This window comes from Ambystoma mexicanum, chromosome 9, assembly GCF_040938575.1.
Source record: "Ambystoma mexicanum isolate Mex_15411 chromosome 9, UKY_AmexF1_1, whole genome shotgun sequence".
NCBI lineage: Eukaryota > Metazoa > Chordata > Amphibia > Caudata > Ambystomatidae > Ambystoma > Ambystoma mexicanum.
The window spans coordinates 969,520,061-969,540,337 of NC_090931.1; the positions used below are offsets into that span (position 1 = coordinate 969,520,061).

The window sequence follows — 20,277 nt, forward strand, 5'->3', positions numbered from 1 at the left end:
TAATCAGGCAAGCAGCCAATGGAGGGCAAGAATTGATACAAAAAAGTTGAAGAAGTAACATGTTCTGCATAACAGGTGCAAAATCCTGACAGGAGACATCATTTACTGCAGAAGGAGCAGAGGCCAGTGTGCGGGTGTCCAATTGCAGTTTTGTTGGTCTGGCAACTTGAGATAAGAAACATACTTTTCCGGCACAAATGTTATTAATAATTTGTTAGCTGATGATGATAAAGAATATGCTTCCTGGCAATAACTATGTACCGGCACCGTTCAGCAACTTAGTCGATTTTTTTCTTTAAGATGTGTGACAGACGGGAACCATAATTTAGTTTTAGATTTTTTTAAGAAATCAAGGTTTGTGTCTGAGATTCAAAGTGTATAAAATAATATGGGTAGATGCAGTAGAAAATGTGTTTCAGGTTGCTTTACGCTTCTTTCAAATGTAATAATCCCAATGCTATTAAAATTATTGGAAAATGAGCTAGTATGCTTGAGTCTAAACATTCAAATGCCATCCAGGCCAAGACACTAAAATATAACCCTATTGCTCCAGATTTCCTGTAATTGCATGATTTTTTTATTTGCAAGTATACTACAGAGAACCTTGCTAAGTTTAAAGCTACAGTGGCATCCAATTTTCCAACACGCAAGTCTGGCACACTTGCAGGAACTTTTGTTCAAGGTCATAAGGTCTTTGCATACGGGACTTTTTTTTCAGACTTTAATTCTCATAAGTAATCGTACCTTCTACATGGTTACTTCTGTGTGCTATCTGCCCAGATTCTGCTAGCAAACACTTATTGATGTTGATAGTCACTGTTTTGGCAAGAAAAGGAATGTTAAGATCTTCGAAAATCTCTAGTTCACCAACACTGTCAAGCTGATGGGTAGAACTTAATTTGGCAGGACCTTTGGGAGAAAGTGTGTTCACGGGTCTCGATAATTGCCCACCAAATCTGGCATTGGGGTGTACTACGCAAGGGCAGATTGTTTTAACATTGTCCTACTGTTGAAGTATGTAATCCTGGCTCACTATAATCTGTTGCTGAAATGTGTCTCAATAAGTTTGGACATGTGGGTTCCTCGACCTGAATAGGTAGGCCTTCTGGAGTGGGAAGCTTGCTCTTGTTGAGTATTTTTAACGTTACCATCTGCGCTTTTGTCATTGGCCCCTAATCCTGGGAAGTGAAAAACAAGTTCAAATATGTACACTTACTTCATAAGGAAATTGATTACTTTATTGTTGAATGTACATATAAGGCAAACAATTTGCTCATATTTAGTTTTTGTTGAGTTTGAACAGTATTGAAAATGCTTGCATATTTCATTTGGGAGTTAAGGTAGTGTAAACAAAACATTTGTAATTGGAGTGTGCCTTTTGTATTTTTGATTTTTGTGTGTTTGTCTGTTGACCCACTGACATTGTGAACCTTATATAAGTTGAGTGAGTTTGAGACCGCCATAGAACTATGTATTTATTACAGATGGCTGGCTAACTTACTGATTGACACAGGAAAAACGTTGCTCTTTCCCAATCTCTGAAAGTAGTGTTATTATACAATATTGGAAATATGCTCACATTAGATTTTTTTTTGCAGTTCCTAAAAGCTGTCATGGATCGAGACTTCAAGCTGTCAAGCAAACTTTGCCAAATGAGTAAGTACTGTTTTAAACCATTCATCATGCATTTAAGATTTTCTTACTGACCGCTTTTTGGACATTTTTAACATAGTAATATAAACATCTCTTAAATAGTATCTTCTTTAGAGTTATTGGTTTCTGTATGTCAATCAATGTTTGGCGAGTCTCACAAGTTGAAATGGCCAATGATTTGATGTGCAGACTATTTGCTGCATGTATGCTTAGAGAGTCCCAGCGTTGCAAGCTTTCCTCCTTTTCAGTTACAATGGGCCCCCATACCTTTGGGGCCACCCTGTGACTTTGAGAAAAAAAGTTTAATAGTTTTTCTTAAGTGGTCATTTAGGGCTACAGCTCCCTGCAGACTGCCTTTTTTGTTCTGTTGTGCAGAGGTCATTAAACCTGCCCCTTGATAATCTCCACCTTTCAACCCCCTAACCCATTGTTTTATCTAGGATCAGGGATCTTGGAATTGCTGATGCTCAATATGTTTCTTGTGCCCAAAATATTGGGTTCCCAAAGGCATTTCATAAAGTATAGCCTGTTAAACAAGATACTGCACATTTAATAATGGTGACTCTTGCTTAGATTCTCATGCGCTGGACTACTGGTTGTTGTCACTCAACCTGCAGGTAACATACTTCCACAAACTTGTCTGTGCCAAGCACTGGAGGTACCTGTGATTTATGGCAGGGAGGGATCACTCCCAAGCTATTCCCCTGCCTTTCAAGTTGTCATTCAACATCATGTGTCATTGTCGAGGTCATGGTGGAGGGAGTTGTGTAAGTCTGGTGTGTCTAACGAGTGGCTGGCTCACAGGTTAAGCGCTCACCTCTAACATGGGGCAAGCCTGTATTTCGTGAGTTTGAATCCCGGCACCACCTACATGGCCCTGCCTCCTTCTAAGATCAATTTATCTGGTGCCATTACATTAGATAATAATAATGGATATTTTTACAGTACTAAGAAGTAAAAGCATTCCGACATGGTGAACCTGAGGTGCGTTGCCCTATGGAAAGCTGACTGGGTAAAGAGGACTTCAAGTGGGGGGGGGGGGGGGGGGCTCAGCACTCAGCAGCCAAAGTTGGGTTACATTTACAGCACCAATGGGCCATGTCCGACTTCCTGTAGCCGCTTTGACTCCATCGCCATACATGGGTAATCCACCAAGCCTGGAGACAGAATTACAGAGTTCCTTGTAGCTTTCAAGCTCTTGAGTGGCTCTGGAAGGCAAAACAGGCACCATAGGGGAAGAGCTTAATATGCTTTGAGTTAATATGTAGCAGACCAGAGAGGAAGGAAGAGACTGACTCCAAAGTGACAACAGTGAAAGGGGTTGGGCTGCAGCTATAAAAAATAAAATATGGATGATTTGCTGCAAACCATGAAAGCGCTGAAGGCAAGGGCTAAGGACATGGAAGGATGTTCGTGGAGAAACAACCTGACAATAGTCGGTCTCCCGGAGTGGGAGGAGGGGGACTCCGTAGAACGATGGCTGCAAGACCGGTTTGGGACCAAAGGCTTCTCAAAATGGTTTGTGGTAGGCCGGGCAGACAGATTCCCCAGACAGAAGCCACCACTCGGAGCCAGGCCTAGATACATTGTGGCGAGGATATTTAACATGTGTGATCATGATGCGCTCTTACCACTGACCAGACAAAAGGGCCCGGTATGTTGGGACAATGCAGCCATTATGGTGTTTCTAAATTATATTAGGAAAGTGTAGCAACAATGCCAGAAGTCTGAGGAAATTAAACTAGCCTTACCAGAACACCAAATCAGATATGTTTCTATACGTAGCTTAACTTAGACATTGGTTCTGCCATAACCCTGAGGAGTCGTAGAAATGGTGGGAATCCACGAGTAACTGGAATATGGCTACTGGCCACAACGGAACTGCTCATGAGACCGGCATCCACAATACAAGTCGATACTAAGCTCGACGCTTGAAGTGTAGGGGGAGACACGTCCAGAAAGTGATAAGGTAACCGTAGTGCAAGATAGAACTTTACAGCTTGATGAAAAAGCTGAAGAGGTTGAATCTGAGATGGGGGACGCCACTGCCGGACTAAATACATAAGTGCCGCCTGTATGATTCTCACACCCTCTGACTGGAAGACACTTGATCAAGAGGAGAATTAACTTGTGCAATACTCAGGAGTTGTCATGCTGAGGTCTGCTGCTGATAGAGGCGGGGTAATAGCTTATAGCACCTTCCTGGCCTAGGTTGTCCTCTGAGCTTGCTGGAACGAGAAGGTCACACTCCCTGGATGGATCTTGGGGGACCAGGTCTACCCTTGAGTGGTGGGCGGATGACTGCACGTCAACTATAGATATTCTACCAAGGCAACTCTTTTTTGTGGAGTTATGGTGGTTAATATTTATTTATCTACAGGAGGAACAATGCTCTTTTGATCACAAAAGAATGCACAATAAATAAGAAATCAGATTTGATGGGAAGCAGCAAGCTTCTTACAACAGGGTGAGTTTGAGGCACATTCTGACCAGATTGTGGAGGGGAGTAAATGGTAGAGTCCCCGGGGACAATACATAAGTGTGCATACATGGATGAAGGTCAACCATCATTGGACATTTGTAAGTGCAGGTAGGCGGTACGGCCAGCTGTGCCTGGGATGTAACTATGATGATGAAGTGCTAGAGTGGAGGCAGAGGAAATGCAGGACAGAAGCAAGTTAGAGGTGAGGGAAACATGTTAGCTAGAAGGCCGATGAGAGGTTGATTAAGAGGGAACTAGGAGGTGAAGAGGTATGCTTTTAGTTTGGTTTTGAACAAATCCATGTGGACTGTTTCTCGGCTGTCCGGGGTAAGAGAATTCCATGCAAGTGGAGCAAGAAGAGAGAAAGAGCAGAAGTGAGAGGAAGCGCAGGGACAGCGAGGAGCCACAAGGGTAGTTGAGGAGGCAGAGTGGAGATTACGATAAGACTTGCAGAGTTGGATAGAGGACGATCGATACAGTGGTGCCTTACCGTGGATAGATTTGTGAACCAGTAGAAGACATTTAAACCTGGCCCTGTTTTGCATCGTCACCCATCAAGTCTGCTGTTGGCATGAGAAAGTAGCTTTGAAGGGAGGTAGTTCAAAAAGAGTTCTGGTAGTGAAGTTAATGATCCTGTCAAGAAGACAGAAAGCATAGTTGGGGAGGCCAAAGAGGATGCTGGCACAGTAGTCCAGTTTACAAGAGTGGTTGAGAGATGCTTGGCGGTGTTGAAAGGAAGGAGGTGTCGGATTTTCCTAATATGTAGGAGGTTGATGTGAGTTGCTGTTCCAGTTTTGGAGATCAAAGTAGAGAAGGTGTGAGAAGGGTCATAGATGATACAGAGGTTTTTAGCTGCAGAAGAGTAGGGTGGCATGTCGGGTGGGAACTGGATAGGCTGAGGAAGAGATGAGCTTTTGGATGGAAGAAGAGCACCTCTGTTTTGGTAGTCCACTTGAAGGCACTGTGCCACCTATGCCTCCTCAGGGCATCTTTCCTGGGGTGAGTGACCTTGTGCCCTTTTGCCTAAACCCGCTCTGCTGCCTTTTTTCCCTTTATTTATTGTATCCCCTCTGCGCCGCTTCACGCCCGTGTCACTTCCCGACCGCCCTCTTCACTCCTGAGTGTCTCCCTTTCTTTTTCCCCTCTGTGCCGCCTTATTCTGACCCTACTCCTTCCTCCCGCCTGCCCTGCCTGTATTTGGTGGCCCCACAAGGAATCAACCCTCTTCACTAAGGGCCCCAGGGCAGCTATGCCCGGGCAGCCAACTAAGGGCTCAAGTTAAAGGGCAGCTCTTCTCCCCGTTTGCCCATGGACGACCAAGGAAACGCCCTACAGCTAAAACTAAGGTAACTAAGGAATGGGCGGTGAACACAGACATTACTGTGCTCAATTAAAACAATGCCACTTCCACATTATCGCGATTAATATAATACCACTCTGTAGATTACCTACTCCCCCCTAGTCACCCTTAGTTGTAATTTAGGAGTACAAAATGTCTTGCACCTATATGTAATTTGCGGCTGGCAATGTATTGCACTTAGATGTAATTTGGGGCAGGAAATGCATTGCACTTAATGTAATTTGGGGACAGACACAGTGTTGCACTTGGATGTAGTTTAGGGGGCAGACACAGTGTTGCACTTAGATATATTTAAGGGGGCGGGCAGTGTGTTGCACTTAGAAGTAATTTGGGACAGGAAATATGTTACAATAGACAGAACTGTGAAGATTAGCCATGCGCCATATTAGATAGAACTATGAAGACTATCCATCCCTCACACTAGATAGAATTGTGTCACGTTAGCTGTTAATCTTGCTGTACTCAGAAGCACAATTTGGAACCTGGCAGCTCTTGCTGCACAGAGAGGCCTACTCAGAGTAGCCAATGTATCACACTTAGAGGAATTGTGGGAGTAGTCAGTGTGCAGAGTTTAGAGGGCCGGTGGGGGCAGCCAGTGTATTGCACTTGGAATCATTTGGATGGTACCATTGAGTCGCAGCTGGGTGAGCTCTGGGGACATACTTGGATGAACTTTGAGAGCAGCCAATGTGCCAACCACCCTCCTCCTGCTCCCCTCCAACTTACCTCCCAAGTACCATACATGCCCTATGGGCTAGCCTAACTACACACAAACCCAACATAACTAACATTTGCATATGTTAGGGAGATTTTTCATTTTTATGCCAAATCCCCTCTACCTATGAGACCCCCTGTACTTTTTGCTGGACTTCTGGACCTTTTTCTTGTTCTCCTGAATGAGGGTAGTCTTTTTTCCCCTCATCCATTCTTTCCGCACTGACCATGGGAACCCTGTTCATTGTGTTTTTTCTTTGTTTTATGGAGTACTGCTTTCCTCCATACATTTAAAGGCATGTGTGTTTCACGTTTGCAGAACACAGCACGTTTTGCGCAGTGTTGCTGGGAGCTCTTTGGGCTCTCCTTATATATTTAGTTTCCTTGAGAACTACTGCTCTCAAGGTCGGAGGGATACTTTGTAATCCTTTGTAGCTTTTCCTTTTGTGAGATCAACACACACCAGCCTATGTAGAGTGCTGAGCGATTATCTTGTATCCATCCCCTTTCTCACTACTCCTGTACATTTCTGCTACAGTAACAAGCATAGACTTATGGCTGGTTCCAGTGGATGTGTTCTACCAACTAGTTAAATTTTGACTCGCAGGCTGTCTTCACAGCTGCTGTTATTTATGCACAGAAGGGTCACCATTGACCCAAAATGGTGGCTTCTTTCTTTTATCGACATGTGTGCTTGTCCTTTTTTGGTTCATCTTCTGCCACCCTGGGTGGGAGGGGTTCTGGTTTGACTTTTGTTTTTGGCTGGAATCCTTTGTGAAGCCCACCAAGGCTCCAATGTGTCTGTGAGGACATGAAGCAGGGGAGGAGTCTGAAAAGCCACTGTTCTTTTTCTTATGGGATGCCTGCCTGTAACCATTTCCAACTGGGAGGTTGGCTGTTCTGAAAAGACAGCCTCCCCCAAAGTTTGAATGTTGCAGGACTGTTGATTGGCTGAGTTCTTGTATAAAAGGCAAGGATCCTGAGGCAAAAGACTCAGAAGAAACGAAGAAGATGACCAGAGACACCTGCAGCACCTTCAAGTGACCGGTGAAGCCTGTTGAAGTACCATTGCTGTCCTGGTCCCGTTTTCAAATTGATAGGGAAGTTCCAAAGAGAATGGCTTCCTCCCTTAGGACTAGAGGACATCATCAGTCCTAACACGACCTTCAATTCAAGCCATCCCACAACGTGCTGCAACCTTCCTGGGCTGCAAACCGCCAATATCATGGGACCTTGAGCCTGATTGCAGTGCATCGTCTTGCTGTGAACAAACTCTCCCAAAACTTTGGTGGGCTCCTTCCAGAACTCCAGAGGCAAGATCCCCCTCCTCAAAGAGCCCTCACCAGTGTGCAGGACCGAGCAAGTGAGGTAAATCGTTCGGACAAGAACTGTTCCCCATTGGAGTCTGTAAAAAGGCACAAAAACCCAAGACAGACATTGGGGCATGAAGAATCCTTTGCCGTGAGTCCTTTTGCTGGACTGCTGCAGCGACATCCCTCCCAGAGTCCCTCCTTTCATCACCACGACCAAGGAAAAGGAGACTGGGTCCACTACTGCTGCCCTGTGAAAGAATCCAGCTGCATCTTCTTCATAACTCATCAGGTACTGTGGGACTTATGGTAGTACATACCTTGAGTCATTCTGTCACTCCTTTGTTGCTGGAGTGCTGATTCTGGTGTATGGGTGTTCGCCCAGGCCTCATGCTTGTGCCCCCAGAGAGAGCCTTTCTCAAGTTCCCTGGAACCTTTTTGACCAACAAAAGCCCTTTACTTACTTGTAATTGACAAATCCTCTGGAACTTTGCCTTTTCTGCATCTGTGCCTTATATGTTTTACCTCCAATCTGAATTTAAAGTACTCCTACCTATATAGGGATGGACTGCTAAAGCTTTAAGGCCTCTGAAAAGTAATACAAGTCTTTTAAGGTATTGGCCTGCTATTGTTGGTGTTGCCTACCCCTTTTTTCGTACAACAAAACAATTTCTGAGTTGCTATGACAAGTGATGTTACTTACATTTGAACTGTGTTCAATTACCTGTATTATTCTTAACTTATGGTTTCCTCACCTGAAGAATTGCATTGGTTTTCTATTGTGTTGATTAGTTGGAAATAGTATTTACCTGAAAATACCTTTATCCTTGTATATATAAAATACATTATTATTGTAATATAACTTCAAGTGTGTAAGAGTTTCTTTAAGCCTATCTATTTACTGAATTAATTGTACTTAACCTACAACTCACATCTCCCTCCTAAAATAAACCTGGTTGCTCTGCCATACTACCAAAACCTGGAGTAGTGCAGACTTATAGTAGACTTTGGAGCCTATATACCATGGGATAGTTTTATAAAGTCTTACCACGGATAAACATTAGGAAAACTCCCCTAACAGTATACAACAAACAATCCCATACACTGCAACATACCCATGCAAATACAACAAGTCAGTGCGCACAACCATAACTACCAGCCAAACTACACATGAAACGCACAAAAAACACACCCAATTTACCAAACAATGACACACAAACAACTGTACACTGGACCTCTCCTTATGTATATAACAAAAGAGTGTGCACGATCAAACTACCCACACACACACACACCCCCACACCCCCATCCCCAACAAAATAAACATTTGCACACAACAAACAACCCAGGCATTGGGCCTTACCCTTACGGATACAACAAGCCAATGCACACAATCATTCTCATCTGCAAGTCAATGCACACAGATGCTAGTTTCTCCTGGTTCTCGACCTATCCTATCCTACTCCTCCCACTAACCCATCCCACCCTCTATCGTGTAGAGCCACGTGAGTACTTGGAGACTACCCCAAATGGTAACAGTGTGCGATATAAGACAACATAACAAAGCATATTAAAAACAAAGAAACTGAAAACATAGCCTTTCATATCATTACACCTGCTCGGGATGTGCTTGCTACTACCTCCCTGGTGTTTTTCCTAAGCTCCAAGAAGTGAGCCCTCATCCCTTTCAAAAACGTACAATTAATTTTTGCCAAACCATCTCTAAAGAGGGTCAGGTACATTTCTCAAAATGTGTTAATATGTATCCAAACATTCTGTTTCTGAATGTGAAGTTTCTTACCATTTGGGGCTTTTGACCTCGTGCATTTTTCCCTTGTTGAAGGTACAGCTGATAATGGCTTTCCTAAGTGGGCTCTGAACGGTCAATAGTCCTTGTTTTGAGGTAACCTTGAGGATTGAGCATGGTGTTATCTCATCTCATAGGGACTGGCACTGGTGGATATCGCATTCTAGTCAAGCAAAGGGAACATTTATATGAGCACTTACCTCCGCTGACTCTCCAGTACGTCTATGACTGTCACTAGGATAATCAAGACAAATGAGCCCCAGATCAGTCCCTTTGATATCGGAGCCATCGCGATAGCCCTGGCTGCCTTTCTGCCATGCAGTTGAGGGAATTTCAATCAATGCTACTTGAGCAAGAAGGTGAAGGGTCTCTCCCGATGTGAAGAGTGTGCAAGTTGATCTGTTTTTAGTCTCTTCAGAACAAGGTACCCCCTTGGTTAGAATTTGGCAGGGAATGAGAACACTTGCAGACTCCCACAGCAAACATTGGGCAGTGTCCCACAGATCATGACTATAAAAGGAAAGTCCTAAGCTGTGCCTCTGAGACAGCGTGTCTGTAACATTTTGCTCTTTGTTCCCCTGCGTATCCCCATTTTTCTGTAATCGGTCATACTCAAACCCTTTATTAGTGACGCAGATATCTCCCATGGTCATGGTACACAATGTACCTTGTGGTCTGTTATGAAGTTGCATTCCATGGCTGGCTGTGAGGGCTGCATTGTTTTTTTTTTTATCAGTCTGTGGACCTACTGCTGAGTTTAAAATATAAACAGGGAGTGTCTGGTTACCTGAAGTGCTACAGCTGAATTTTATCTGAATTCCTTTGGTATATGAGCTGGGTCTCCATTTGACCAGATCAATCTACACCATAATCTACCACTGTTACCTCCACTCCTGACTCCACTCCATACCTGTTCATCCTTCCAAGAGCTACCTGCATCCACTCAAACCTCTGTACTCTCAGAGCCCCTATCCTAGAAACGGTGACAGCTGAAGTTACCCATGAAGTACACCTGCATTGGTCTGTCCTTCAGAAAAACATTTTTAAAGAACTTCCTGAACGCTGGGCATTAGAAGGTTTGATAGGTCCTACGCCCTATTCCCATTAAACAAAAACTGCAGCATCAGGCAATTTACAACTGAGTCAATTAGATATCTGTCAATCTACTCTGCTTTATTATTCAAAGCAAGACCTGCACAATGGTTACACATGGAGTAGTACCCTTTTCCTTGCTCTCATGTCATATGCTATGTTCTGTCCCAAACCCCACCTGCCCCCCTGCTTTCCTGAAAGCAGGGCAACGTTGTGTGTGTTTGATACCAAAAGATTCAGTTGGAGACAGAGGACCTTAGCTTGTGGATTAGGAGAGAAAAGCAAAACAATATACCTTCTGCTATTTTTATTTGATGATGTTCCTTTTATTTACCATCTGCTGTAATGAGCACCATGCACCCAGGGTGGTATGTGGGAATCTTGGGAGCCAATCAGAATCTAGGGCTTCAGGGTGACATGAGCCAGTGTATTCATGGATCCTGATAGCTCACAGGATTCCGTGCCCCACCAGAATGCTGACAGCGTTCCGGCTTCCCACTGCCTTTGTCTGCCCTCCACGCTTCTTCCCATGGCCTACTCTGGCTTGCCTCCCCTTCACGCCACAGCATCACAGAACGTCCTTCCCCTCCTTCCCTCGCATTACCCGTCCCAGGCCAGTGAAAAAATCAAATCAATTGCACTTTGAGAAAGGATAATGGGCATTGCTGCACCAACTTCCATCCAGAAATGCAAAGGCCTCTGCATATGTTTTACCCTGCTTCAAAATAACTTCTCAACATACATTATGCTAGGACATCAACTCACTCAACTCAACTCACACGCTTTTGACCGGTGTCACCCACCTTGTAAAGAGCGGACTCACCCGCCAAGCCTCCTGCACACCCATTCATTTCAATGGGCTCTCACCCGCCAAAAACAAAATGGCCTTTGCAACAGAAATGGTTGAGAGCTATGGCTAGGAGGTGGGAGGCGCTGTGTGCGGGGAAGCAAGATAACTGCAGTTTTAGGAGAACTTCAGCTCCCGCCATTTTAATCCTACATGTGTGGTGTTGTCATAGGTCCTAGTCACGTGAGCGATGGGAAACCCGCGCCACATGACATGAAATGGAAGATTAAAGAAAGCTTGCCCAAGAAGATGTTTAGCCGGGTACACCGCCAACCGCATACAATGTGTTTATTTGGTGCTGTGTGAATGAAGCAAAGGAATGCCTGACGGCCATAAGACCTCCAAGCTTGCACGAGGGTCGGATCAGATGAATCACAATATGGATCCTTTTTTTAGGCTGCTCTATCATTGTATGCACTGTATTTGTGATTCAAAAATCTGTGTGTCGGCACTGGCGTGCGCGCGTGTTTGCAATTCGGTGATTACATCCCAAAACTCGTCAGTTTAGGAACAGAGGTTTGCACAGTCTCTCATTAGACAGCATCCTTGCATGGTGTAGATTGTGGCTGTGGAGGGAGCTGTGGCCTGTGGAAGCTGTGCTCCTGAAGCAGTGTCCCTGAGGTGATTCGAGATTGGAGAGGCCATGCAAGGAACGGTCTAGTGTCTGGACTGTTGGCTCATAGCATGCTATCTCTAGTGACTTAGCCCATCTCCACCGAGTGACGCACGTGCACTAGCTCCATTGTCGCCTCATCTCACTCTCCACTGATTCTTACAGCAACATAATGGTAGTGATCTGAAACTACTCAGTGTATTCTGAAGTCAGTCTACTGGCAGATTCATTTTGCATGTAGACAAGCTATGTTTGGATAGAAAATGCCCATGTGATGAAGTAATGCACTGTATTTACACTGGCACTCAAGTAAAAGGTTATGCCAAAGATCATTGGCAATTCCTGTCATCTGTCAGTAAGTAATATGGTTGTTATTGTTCATCAAAGAGTAGTTCATTAGTTAAAGAGGTTTATTTATGCAGGCAGGAACAATTCTCTTTTGATCACAAAAGAACATATGATATATAAGAAATCAGATTTTGACAAGAAGCAGTGAGCTTCTTACAATTGGGTGAAGTCGAGTAACATTCTGACTAGGTTGTGGGGGGGGGAGTAAATGGAACAGTCAACAGGGATAATACATGGGTGGACATACATAGATTAAGGACAACCAACATTAGAAATGTTTAAGTGCAAGTAGGCGGTATGGCCAGCTGTGTTGGGGATGTGACCATGATGGATGAAGTGCTAGAGTGGAGGCAGTAGAAAGTGAAGAGACAGGGTAGAGGGGAAGGCAAAATGTTAGCTAGAAGGCGGATGAGAGATACGTTAAGACTGTTTCACGGGTGTCCGTGGAAGAGAATTCCTTGCAAGTGGAGCAAGAAAGAGAGCAAGAGCAAAAGCACAGGGAGGGCAAGGTGCCACAAGGGTAGTCAAGGAGGAAGCGCAGAGATTATGAGATGACTTGTAGAGTTGGATAGTGGTGCCTTTCCGTGGATAGATTTGTGAACCATGACCACAGACTTATTTACAACAAGGCCGACTAAGCCCAGGCCTCGGGTGGCAGATTCCCAGACAAGCAGCATTTTATTGTGGTTTATTTTCAATTTACTGGTTGTCTTTTTTTTAAATATAAAGCCGATTTTGTTTCTCAGAGTCTGGTTGATCCACAACACTGCAAGTCATTTTGAGCTGTTAGCAGTCATTCCACTCTGAATGCTAATGTCTTTGATGGGCAAACTTATATATGCTTGATATTTACAAAAGCTTTATTGTTGGGGTGAGTTTTGTTTAAAAATAAAAAAAAGGAAATGCTTACCAAACCCAACGTGCTTTTAGGTATTTAGTGACTGTCCTACAACTCTCATACATATATGACGGATATAAAGCTCATTGATCATTCATATGTTCCCAAAATGCTCTTTCATTTGCAAAACAGACGTAACCTCATTGGTTTTATTGGTGCCACTGCACATTATCTTTGGAGTTCTTTTTAATCAATTCACACATACGCTGTGTTAAGTAATCAATCTTATTTTCAAATACACAACATACATTTTTTTAAACCGTTGCAAAAATGAGTGTTTTTGCTTCAGAAAAGTAAGAGTTAAAAATGATGAATCATTTTGCAATATTAAATGTATACCTATGTTTAATTCAAACACCGGGATCCCACAGTTGGCACTAAAATGATGTTCAGAAGCAAGCACTAATTTCCCTCCCCGGTCCAACATTTCAGACATCTGTGGCCGCCATAAAATAGATCATAGAAGGTAAAATGGCCAAGAGTCAATCTGAATGCGCAAGTGCATCAAGAAACCTGTAAAAGGATACCCAAAGCCATAGAGAGTGAGAAGAAAACCTGTGTGCCAAAGGTACACACTGTTTCACAGCTGTAAAGTGTCCTGTAAAGATATCCGTTAAGCCATCTTTACAGAAGCTGCTCAGTGCTACTCGGGCAAATGGCATCCCTGCTGGGTTGTTCATGTATCTTGGATGACATTTTGCTGCACACTCAGTACTACCAGGAGAACCAACTCCAAAGTATGTCCCACAATGCATAAGTGTGATGCTAATAAGTAATCTTTACATTAATTATATTTTAAATACAAGGTAGGACTTTTACTGTGAAACAGTACTTCAAACAACAGGAGGACATCTATATCTATTTCCGCAAATATTGAAATGTTCCTATATATTGTACAGTCCAACCAACTCTATGGAGTTACCAAACATTTTAAATTGCCTTAAACGCAAGCTGGCAAGACCCATAGCCGAAACCACACCCACAAAGGTAATATTGTGCTGGAACACCCAATCCATTGCTCAATTCTACTGTTGGAGTGTTGCGTATTTTGAGCAATTGCACAAACAACAATGATGTAAACCGCATGTACCACTTTGTTATATAAGGTGCTTGCATTGTGCAGCTACTAGGAATGATGTAGCTTCCCACACATGAATGTTGAGGTTCCCCCTTATCCTTTACTCAACTGTGAGAATGCACAGCCAAAGATTCCAAGAATCTTCTCCAACTGGCTTTACTCTACTGAGCTGCTTATGCCCAGGCAGAGTTTACAAACTTCACTTGTGATGTTGCCATATGTAAATGGCTTCCGAGCCCAAGGGATTGGAGGTACATCGGCTGCAGCAGGTAACTTGCCTTATTTCCATTTTGCCCCCTTCTAACACCAGAATGGGGTTGAGTTCTTTTTATTCATAATTTGTATAAGATGTTCCTGTACCACTTGCACATATTTTATATGTAAACTTTACCATTTGACAAGACCGGATGTATACATTTAGTTAAGTTGCATTAATATTGCAGACCAGTCTAGGTGCTTCTCATAGTGACAGCAGGCAATTTGTGAGAGAAACCAGACATTAGCATTGAAACCAAAATTCCTCGTTCCAACTTTCTCTCACTTGTGACCAGTTGTCTGACCGCTTATGTTCTTATCGCTTCCTCTAAAAGATTCTTTTTGGGCCTAACCGAAAGTAGACAATTAGCCGTAACAATTACCTCTAATGCACTCAACTGTAGAACAGACTGCCTTCTCCAAACCTTGGGCAGCAGAGATCTGAAAACACTCTTTCAACTAACATAACATAGAAGCTGACCGGGTCGAATCAATGGAGACGAAGTAATAACATTCTAATCTATGCAACAATAACGTCCTTATAATGTTTTGGAGCCAAAATGGGGGACAAAATGGGGATGAAGGGCGTAGTTTGGACACCGCGGGCAGCGTTTGTTGAAGGGGCAGAGTCTGGCAGAGGTGGAGTAAAGAAAGTTGGGGTGGGGTGTGCACTTATTTGGGCCTAGGGCAGCAGAAAGCTCTGCCACGAGCAGACATTTTAATTTGGCTCTATTTTGCATTCTTAGCTATCCAGCATGGTGATGGTACAAGGAAGTACGAGGAAGTGAGTGAGTTCAAAGAGTCCTGCTAGCAAAATAAATGAACTTGTTGAGAGGACAGGAAGCAAGTGCCATGTGTTAATATCGCTGCAAAAATGTCACCATACAAGAATACCACTGTTTTTTGGGGCGATATTACCCCATGGAACCTGCAGGGGACACCCCACTACCTCCATATTTGTATTAACGGAGCGGGGGACACCTCCGCAAACCCCGGTCCCATTTAAAGCTAATATTAATCCCCATCAATAATGTCGCCTATTCCATTTCTAGACTGATACATATATATGGCAATATTATTGGTGGAGATAATATTACACGACCCAGGAAGCATAGTTGGGGGGGGGACCAAAGAGGATGCTGGCACAATAGTCTACTTTGGAGAATACCACAGTAGTTAAGAGATGCTTACCAGTGTTGGTACCTGATTTTCCTAATATTTAGGAGGTTGAGACAAGTCACACTTGCAGTGTTGGAGATTAATGTAGAGAAGGCGTGAAAAGGGTAATGTATGGCACTGAGGTATCTAGCTGAAGAAGAGTAGGGGAGAACTGGATAGGCAGGGGAAGGGTTGAGGGAGAGTGTTTGGCAGGGGAGAAGACAACCTCTGTTTTAGTAGGGTTTAACACCAGAGAGTGCAAAGCAATCCAGTATTTAATGTCAGATATGCAGTTTGAAATTGTGATAGAGAGATCGGGGGAAGAGTTCAGAAAAAGAGAAGATGATTTAAGTGTGGTATGCGAAGAGCTGGTACAAGAATCCAAAGGAGGAGATTAGTGACCCAAGAACAGAGGTGTGGAGTGTAAAGAGGAGAGGATCCAAGATAGAGCCCTGTGGAACACCAACAGATGTGCCAGTTCAGATGGGTTGTTGCTCCAGGAGACAGAAAATGTGCAACGTGCCTGGTAGGATTAAATCCAGGCAAGGGCTCGATCGCAAATTCCAAGAATAAAAAGAGAATTAAGGAGCTCAGACTGATCGACAGTGCCAAAGGCAGAAGACGGGCCAAGCAGAAATAGGATTGAGGATAGATTGGAGTGCTTAGCAGAGGGGATTAAGTTGGAGACATTCATGAGAGCAGCTTCCATGGAGTGGCAGGAGCGGAAACCTGCTTGTAGGGGATCTCGAAGGTTATGGATGTCTAAGAATTTGGTAAGATTGTTGAGCACAATCCTTTTGAGCACTTCAGAGTAGTGCGAATGGAGAGACAGGGGGCGAAAGTTAGCCAATATGTTCGGGTTAGCCTCTTGCTATTTTAGGAGAGGGATATCCATGGCCATTGTGAAAATGTAGGGAAAACAAACAGAGTCTAAGAACCGGTTGAAGAGTTCAGCGAGGTGAGAGGCCATTTAAGGGGCAATATTCCTGACTAGCTGAGGAGGAAGAGGGTCTGACGGGGGCACTAGAGGGGTTAGCCTTCATCAGTAGAGATAATACTTCTTCAGTATTAGTGTGACTAAAGTGAGAGATGGAGTCAGAGGATGATGTTAGAGTAGGAGGAGTTTAGAAAGTAGGAGTAGGGAGTGTGAGGAAGGTCAGGAGAGAGTCTCTAATTTTGGCAATGTTTGCAGCAAAGTATTCAGCTAGTCATTAGCTGTGAGAGTGGATCTGATAGCAATTAGGACGCAGTAGCAATCTGTTTTCGCTCCATCAAGAGAGGATTGACAGTGTTCATGGCAGATGGGTAAAAGTTTCAGGCCCTCATGCGAGTGGGTACACCTTGATTTGTGCAGCCGGTGCATGTCTGTGCAGAGAGAGCGTATAAATGGGATGACCATGGTTGAGGATGCTGAGACTTAGGGGTGAAAGTTAGCAGTGTGAAGTGAGAGGAAAATGAGTCGTATAGTAGTGATACGAAGGTGGAAAAGGCAGTGTTAGTGGAAGAGGAATCAGCTGTGAAGGGAAAGAGTCCGAACTAGAAGTCTGAGAGAAAGGGAGGAATGGCAGAGGGTTTACATTTCCTTTTACTGATGGGTAAGGCAAGTGGAGGAGGATAAGAGCGATGGTGGAAAGGAGATGGTGGTGGAAACCATCAGTGATCAGATATGGATGATGTGACAGAAGTGTTAGTGACTGACAGAGAGGTGGAGATGAATAAGAAATCAAGAGTTGCCCTCAGTAGGTTATGGCTAGAGTGGCGAGCGTGGTCATTAAGAAAAAACTGAAGTTCAGAATTTTTGAGAAGTGGTTGGAGAGGGAAGGTTAAAGTCACCTAAGACAATGAGGTGATGTTAAGTGGAAAGAGAATCAAGGATTTGCGCAGGTTCATCAAACAATGGTCCACTGGTACCAGGAGGGCGATAGATGGAGATGATGTGAGGCGGAGCAATAGTAGAGATGGTGAATTCAAAAGCGGTAGGAGAGGATATGGCATTGGAGATTTGTGAGTCGTTGAGGCGTGAAGAGAGTGGATGGCCTACGCCTTCACCTCTTCCAGTCAGATTAGGAGAGTGAATGAAGGATAGTTTGGAGTCATATGGTGCCGCTAGCGTAGCAGTGTCATATGGAGAAATCCAGGTTTCAGTTGTTGCATGGAGGCCTAGGGGAGGAGAGCTGGTGTGGAAAGTAGTCAGTTATAAAGAAAGTTTTGTTGCATAAAGACTGGGCAAAAAGTGTATAGAAGTAGAGTCTCTGAGGAAGAGAGGCGAGGTGGATAGGTGTTAGGGGTGGTATGGTTAACTCAGCTTTGTTTGCTGGAAATATGAGCGGCAAGAGAGATGGAGCAGTGGGAGTTTCGAGATGTGAGTTTTGCGATAGGGATAGGAAAGGAGGAAGTTGTAGCATGATTGGAGAAAGCAAAGGGAGAGGTGAGTGGTAAGAGCATTGGAGATGAGTACTGCAGCTTGGAGGGACAAGACAGTAATTAGCTAGGAGTACTCACAGGTGCTGCAGGGAGAAAGGCAAAAACAAAGGCTCATTGGTGTCATGAACCCACCACCTCACCAGAGCCGGGAGGACGAGGTAATGGGTCTCCGATCTTAGGGAGCCTTTCCTCCTGAGAACACAGCCTGAGAACAGAACCACTAGGCTAGGAACTCGGGTGACAAGGCAGGAGAATGAACAGGCAAAGCTGTAGCATGCTGCTCAGATTACATTAAACCTATATGCAAAGGATTCACTCCTACCTTAAGTATCAAGAGTCCATAGGTCAGAAACATCGCCCGTCACTGGTAGCCTGCAGACGCACAAGTCAAAAGGGCGATGGGACCTAAACCTGAATGACTCGAGGGCGCAAACTAAAGGAGGATATAGGCCAGTCCAAAATCTAAGGTCCAGCCAACTCCAGTTGGGAGGATGTTAAGTTCCAATCAAAGAATCCTGGGGTAATCCAGAGGAAATCCAAGAAGCATGCAGAGGTCAAACACCAAGATATTCCATCCAAGTAAGGCAACCAAAACAGACTAGGGTGGTTCCAGAAGACAATCCACAAAACGGCAGAACAGAAGAAATATCCATAAACCAGACATGAGAAACTTTAATACCAAAGATACTCACTTCAAACTTACAGTAGTTGAGGAGCACTGAGCTGGAAGCAGTTTCCCGATTTATGTTCACATAGAGCAAAGAATGATGGTTCCATATCGTGTTTTGGTCACGCTGACATGTCATGCGTGCCGTACGCGAGCATTTAGACCTCTGGGTAATGTGATCCTTCTGGTGGCTTGCGGTGCCCGATTCGCTGGGGGATACGTCAGCCTACTGTGGAGCCACATGCAGAACTGTGGACCAGGAAGCGGAGCCGATGGGGCCGAGCCCTGACAATAGGCGAAGAGGCCAAGAGGCTGGTCAACAGCTGGTCTTCACCTTTCACTGTTCCACCCTTCACTGGGACGCCTGTGGCTCATCGTCCCTTGGGAGTCCCGAAATGATGACACAGGCTTTCCTCACCTGATCGCCTAGTTGCTCAGTGGTTAGTATCTGATTTTGTCCCTTGTGTTGCTGGGATGAGGTGATTTTTTTTTTATTGATTGATATTCCCAGAGAAGTCTGTTGCGGCCTTAGTGTGGGCTGAATATTATTTATTTTGTTTGTAAGAATTATTGACTTCTCTTATGGTAGGGTTCTTAACAAAATATGCACACATGCACTTATTGTAAAGTCTTTGTAAATACTTATAATTGCGCTAATATAACATGAATATATATTTTTGGAAAAATTGAATAAAGGATTAGTCCTTAAAAATGTATTCACATACACTTTGTAAACCAATTTTTGTCTTTGCCTGCTCTGTACATAGATTGCAATTTCCTAAAAATCCAGGAGTAGTAGGGAAATAGTTGCCTGGAGTCCTGTTATTGTTTGCCAATAATTGTAAAGAGACCTATGGAGAACTGTCACACCCAGCATCATGTTTTAATGATCTAAGTCGGTTCTGTTTTGTTCTCAGACCTACTTCTTCTTTGCCATTTCCACTTTTTCCCATGTCTTTTTCACCCCACAGACCACATACTGGTTTGAACCCTAGGAGGGGTCAAGTTTTTCCCCATACAGACAAGATTTCAGCACTTTAAGACAACTATGGTGGTGATGTGCGCAGTATAAAAGCCAATTCACACAAAATAACATACAGGCAATATATATATTTCTCCACCATGGGGTCTGGCATGGATTCACATGCTCATGAATATTCCCCGTCGTCAGGCTGGGAATCCTCGGTAAAGAAAAAATCCATATCAGTTTCGTTTCTAATCTGTCTTTCTTAGTAGTAACCAATCACTGGTCTCTGGGTCATACTGTCCCCAGCCAATGACTGCCCTCTCCCTAAGCCCCGCCCCTGGCAGCCATCCTCAGATTTTTACCGCACGTTCAAGTGTTGGGAGTCCTCGTGCTATAGCTCTCAAGCTTTTACTACGTTTTGCGCTTTTTCAAAGAGATTTATCCCATTTTTCGGTTTAATCGAGCCTCAAGCTCCACCGTTTCTACTTCCGATCAACGGGGACCCGTTTCGGATTTATCTACACCCCTCAAGGGTGAAGTTTTCGTCGAGTTGCGCTTCTTGGAGGATTCCAGAAGTTTCTGAGGCCTACCTCACGGACGAGAA

At 44.1% G+C, this 20,277-nt stretch overlaps 1 protein-coding gene across 2 annotated transcripts in view; it reads left to right on the forward strand.

Moving 5' to 3' along the window:
• ERICH2 (glutamate rich 2) overlaps positions 1–20,277 on the forward strand; it is a 670,025-nt gene that overhangs the window by 557,686 nt on the left and 92,062 nt on the right. For both annotated transcript variants that reach the window (XM_069616183.1, XM_069616184.1), the window contains one exon: positions 1,599–1,656. In XM_069616183.1, the coding sequence (XP_069472284.1) occupies positions 1,599–1,656 (58 nt within the window). The remainder of the gene's footprint in view (positions 1–1,598; positions 1,657–20,277) is intronic.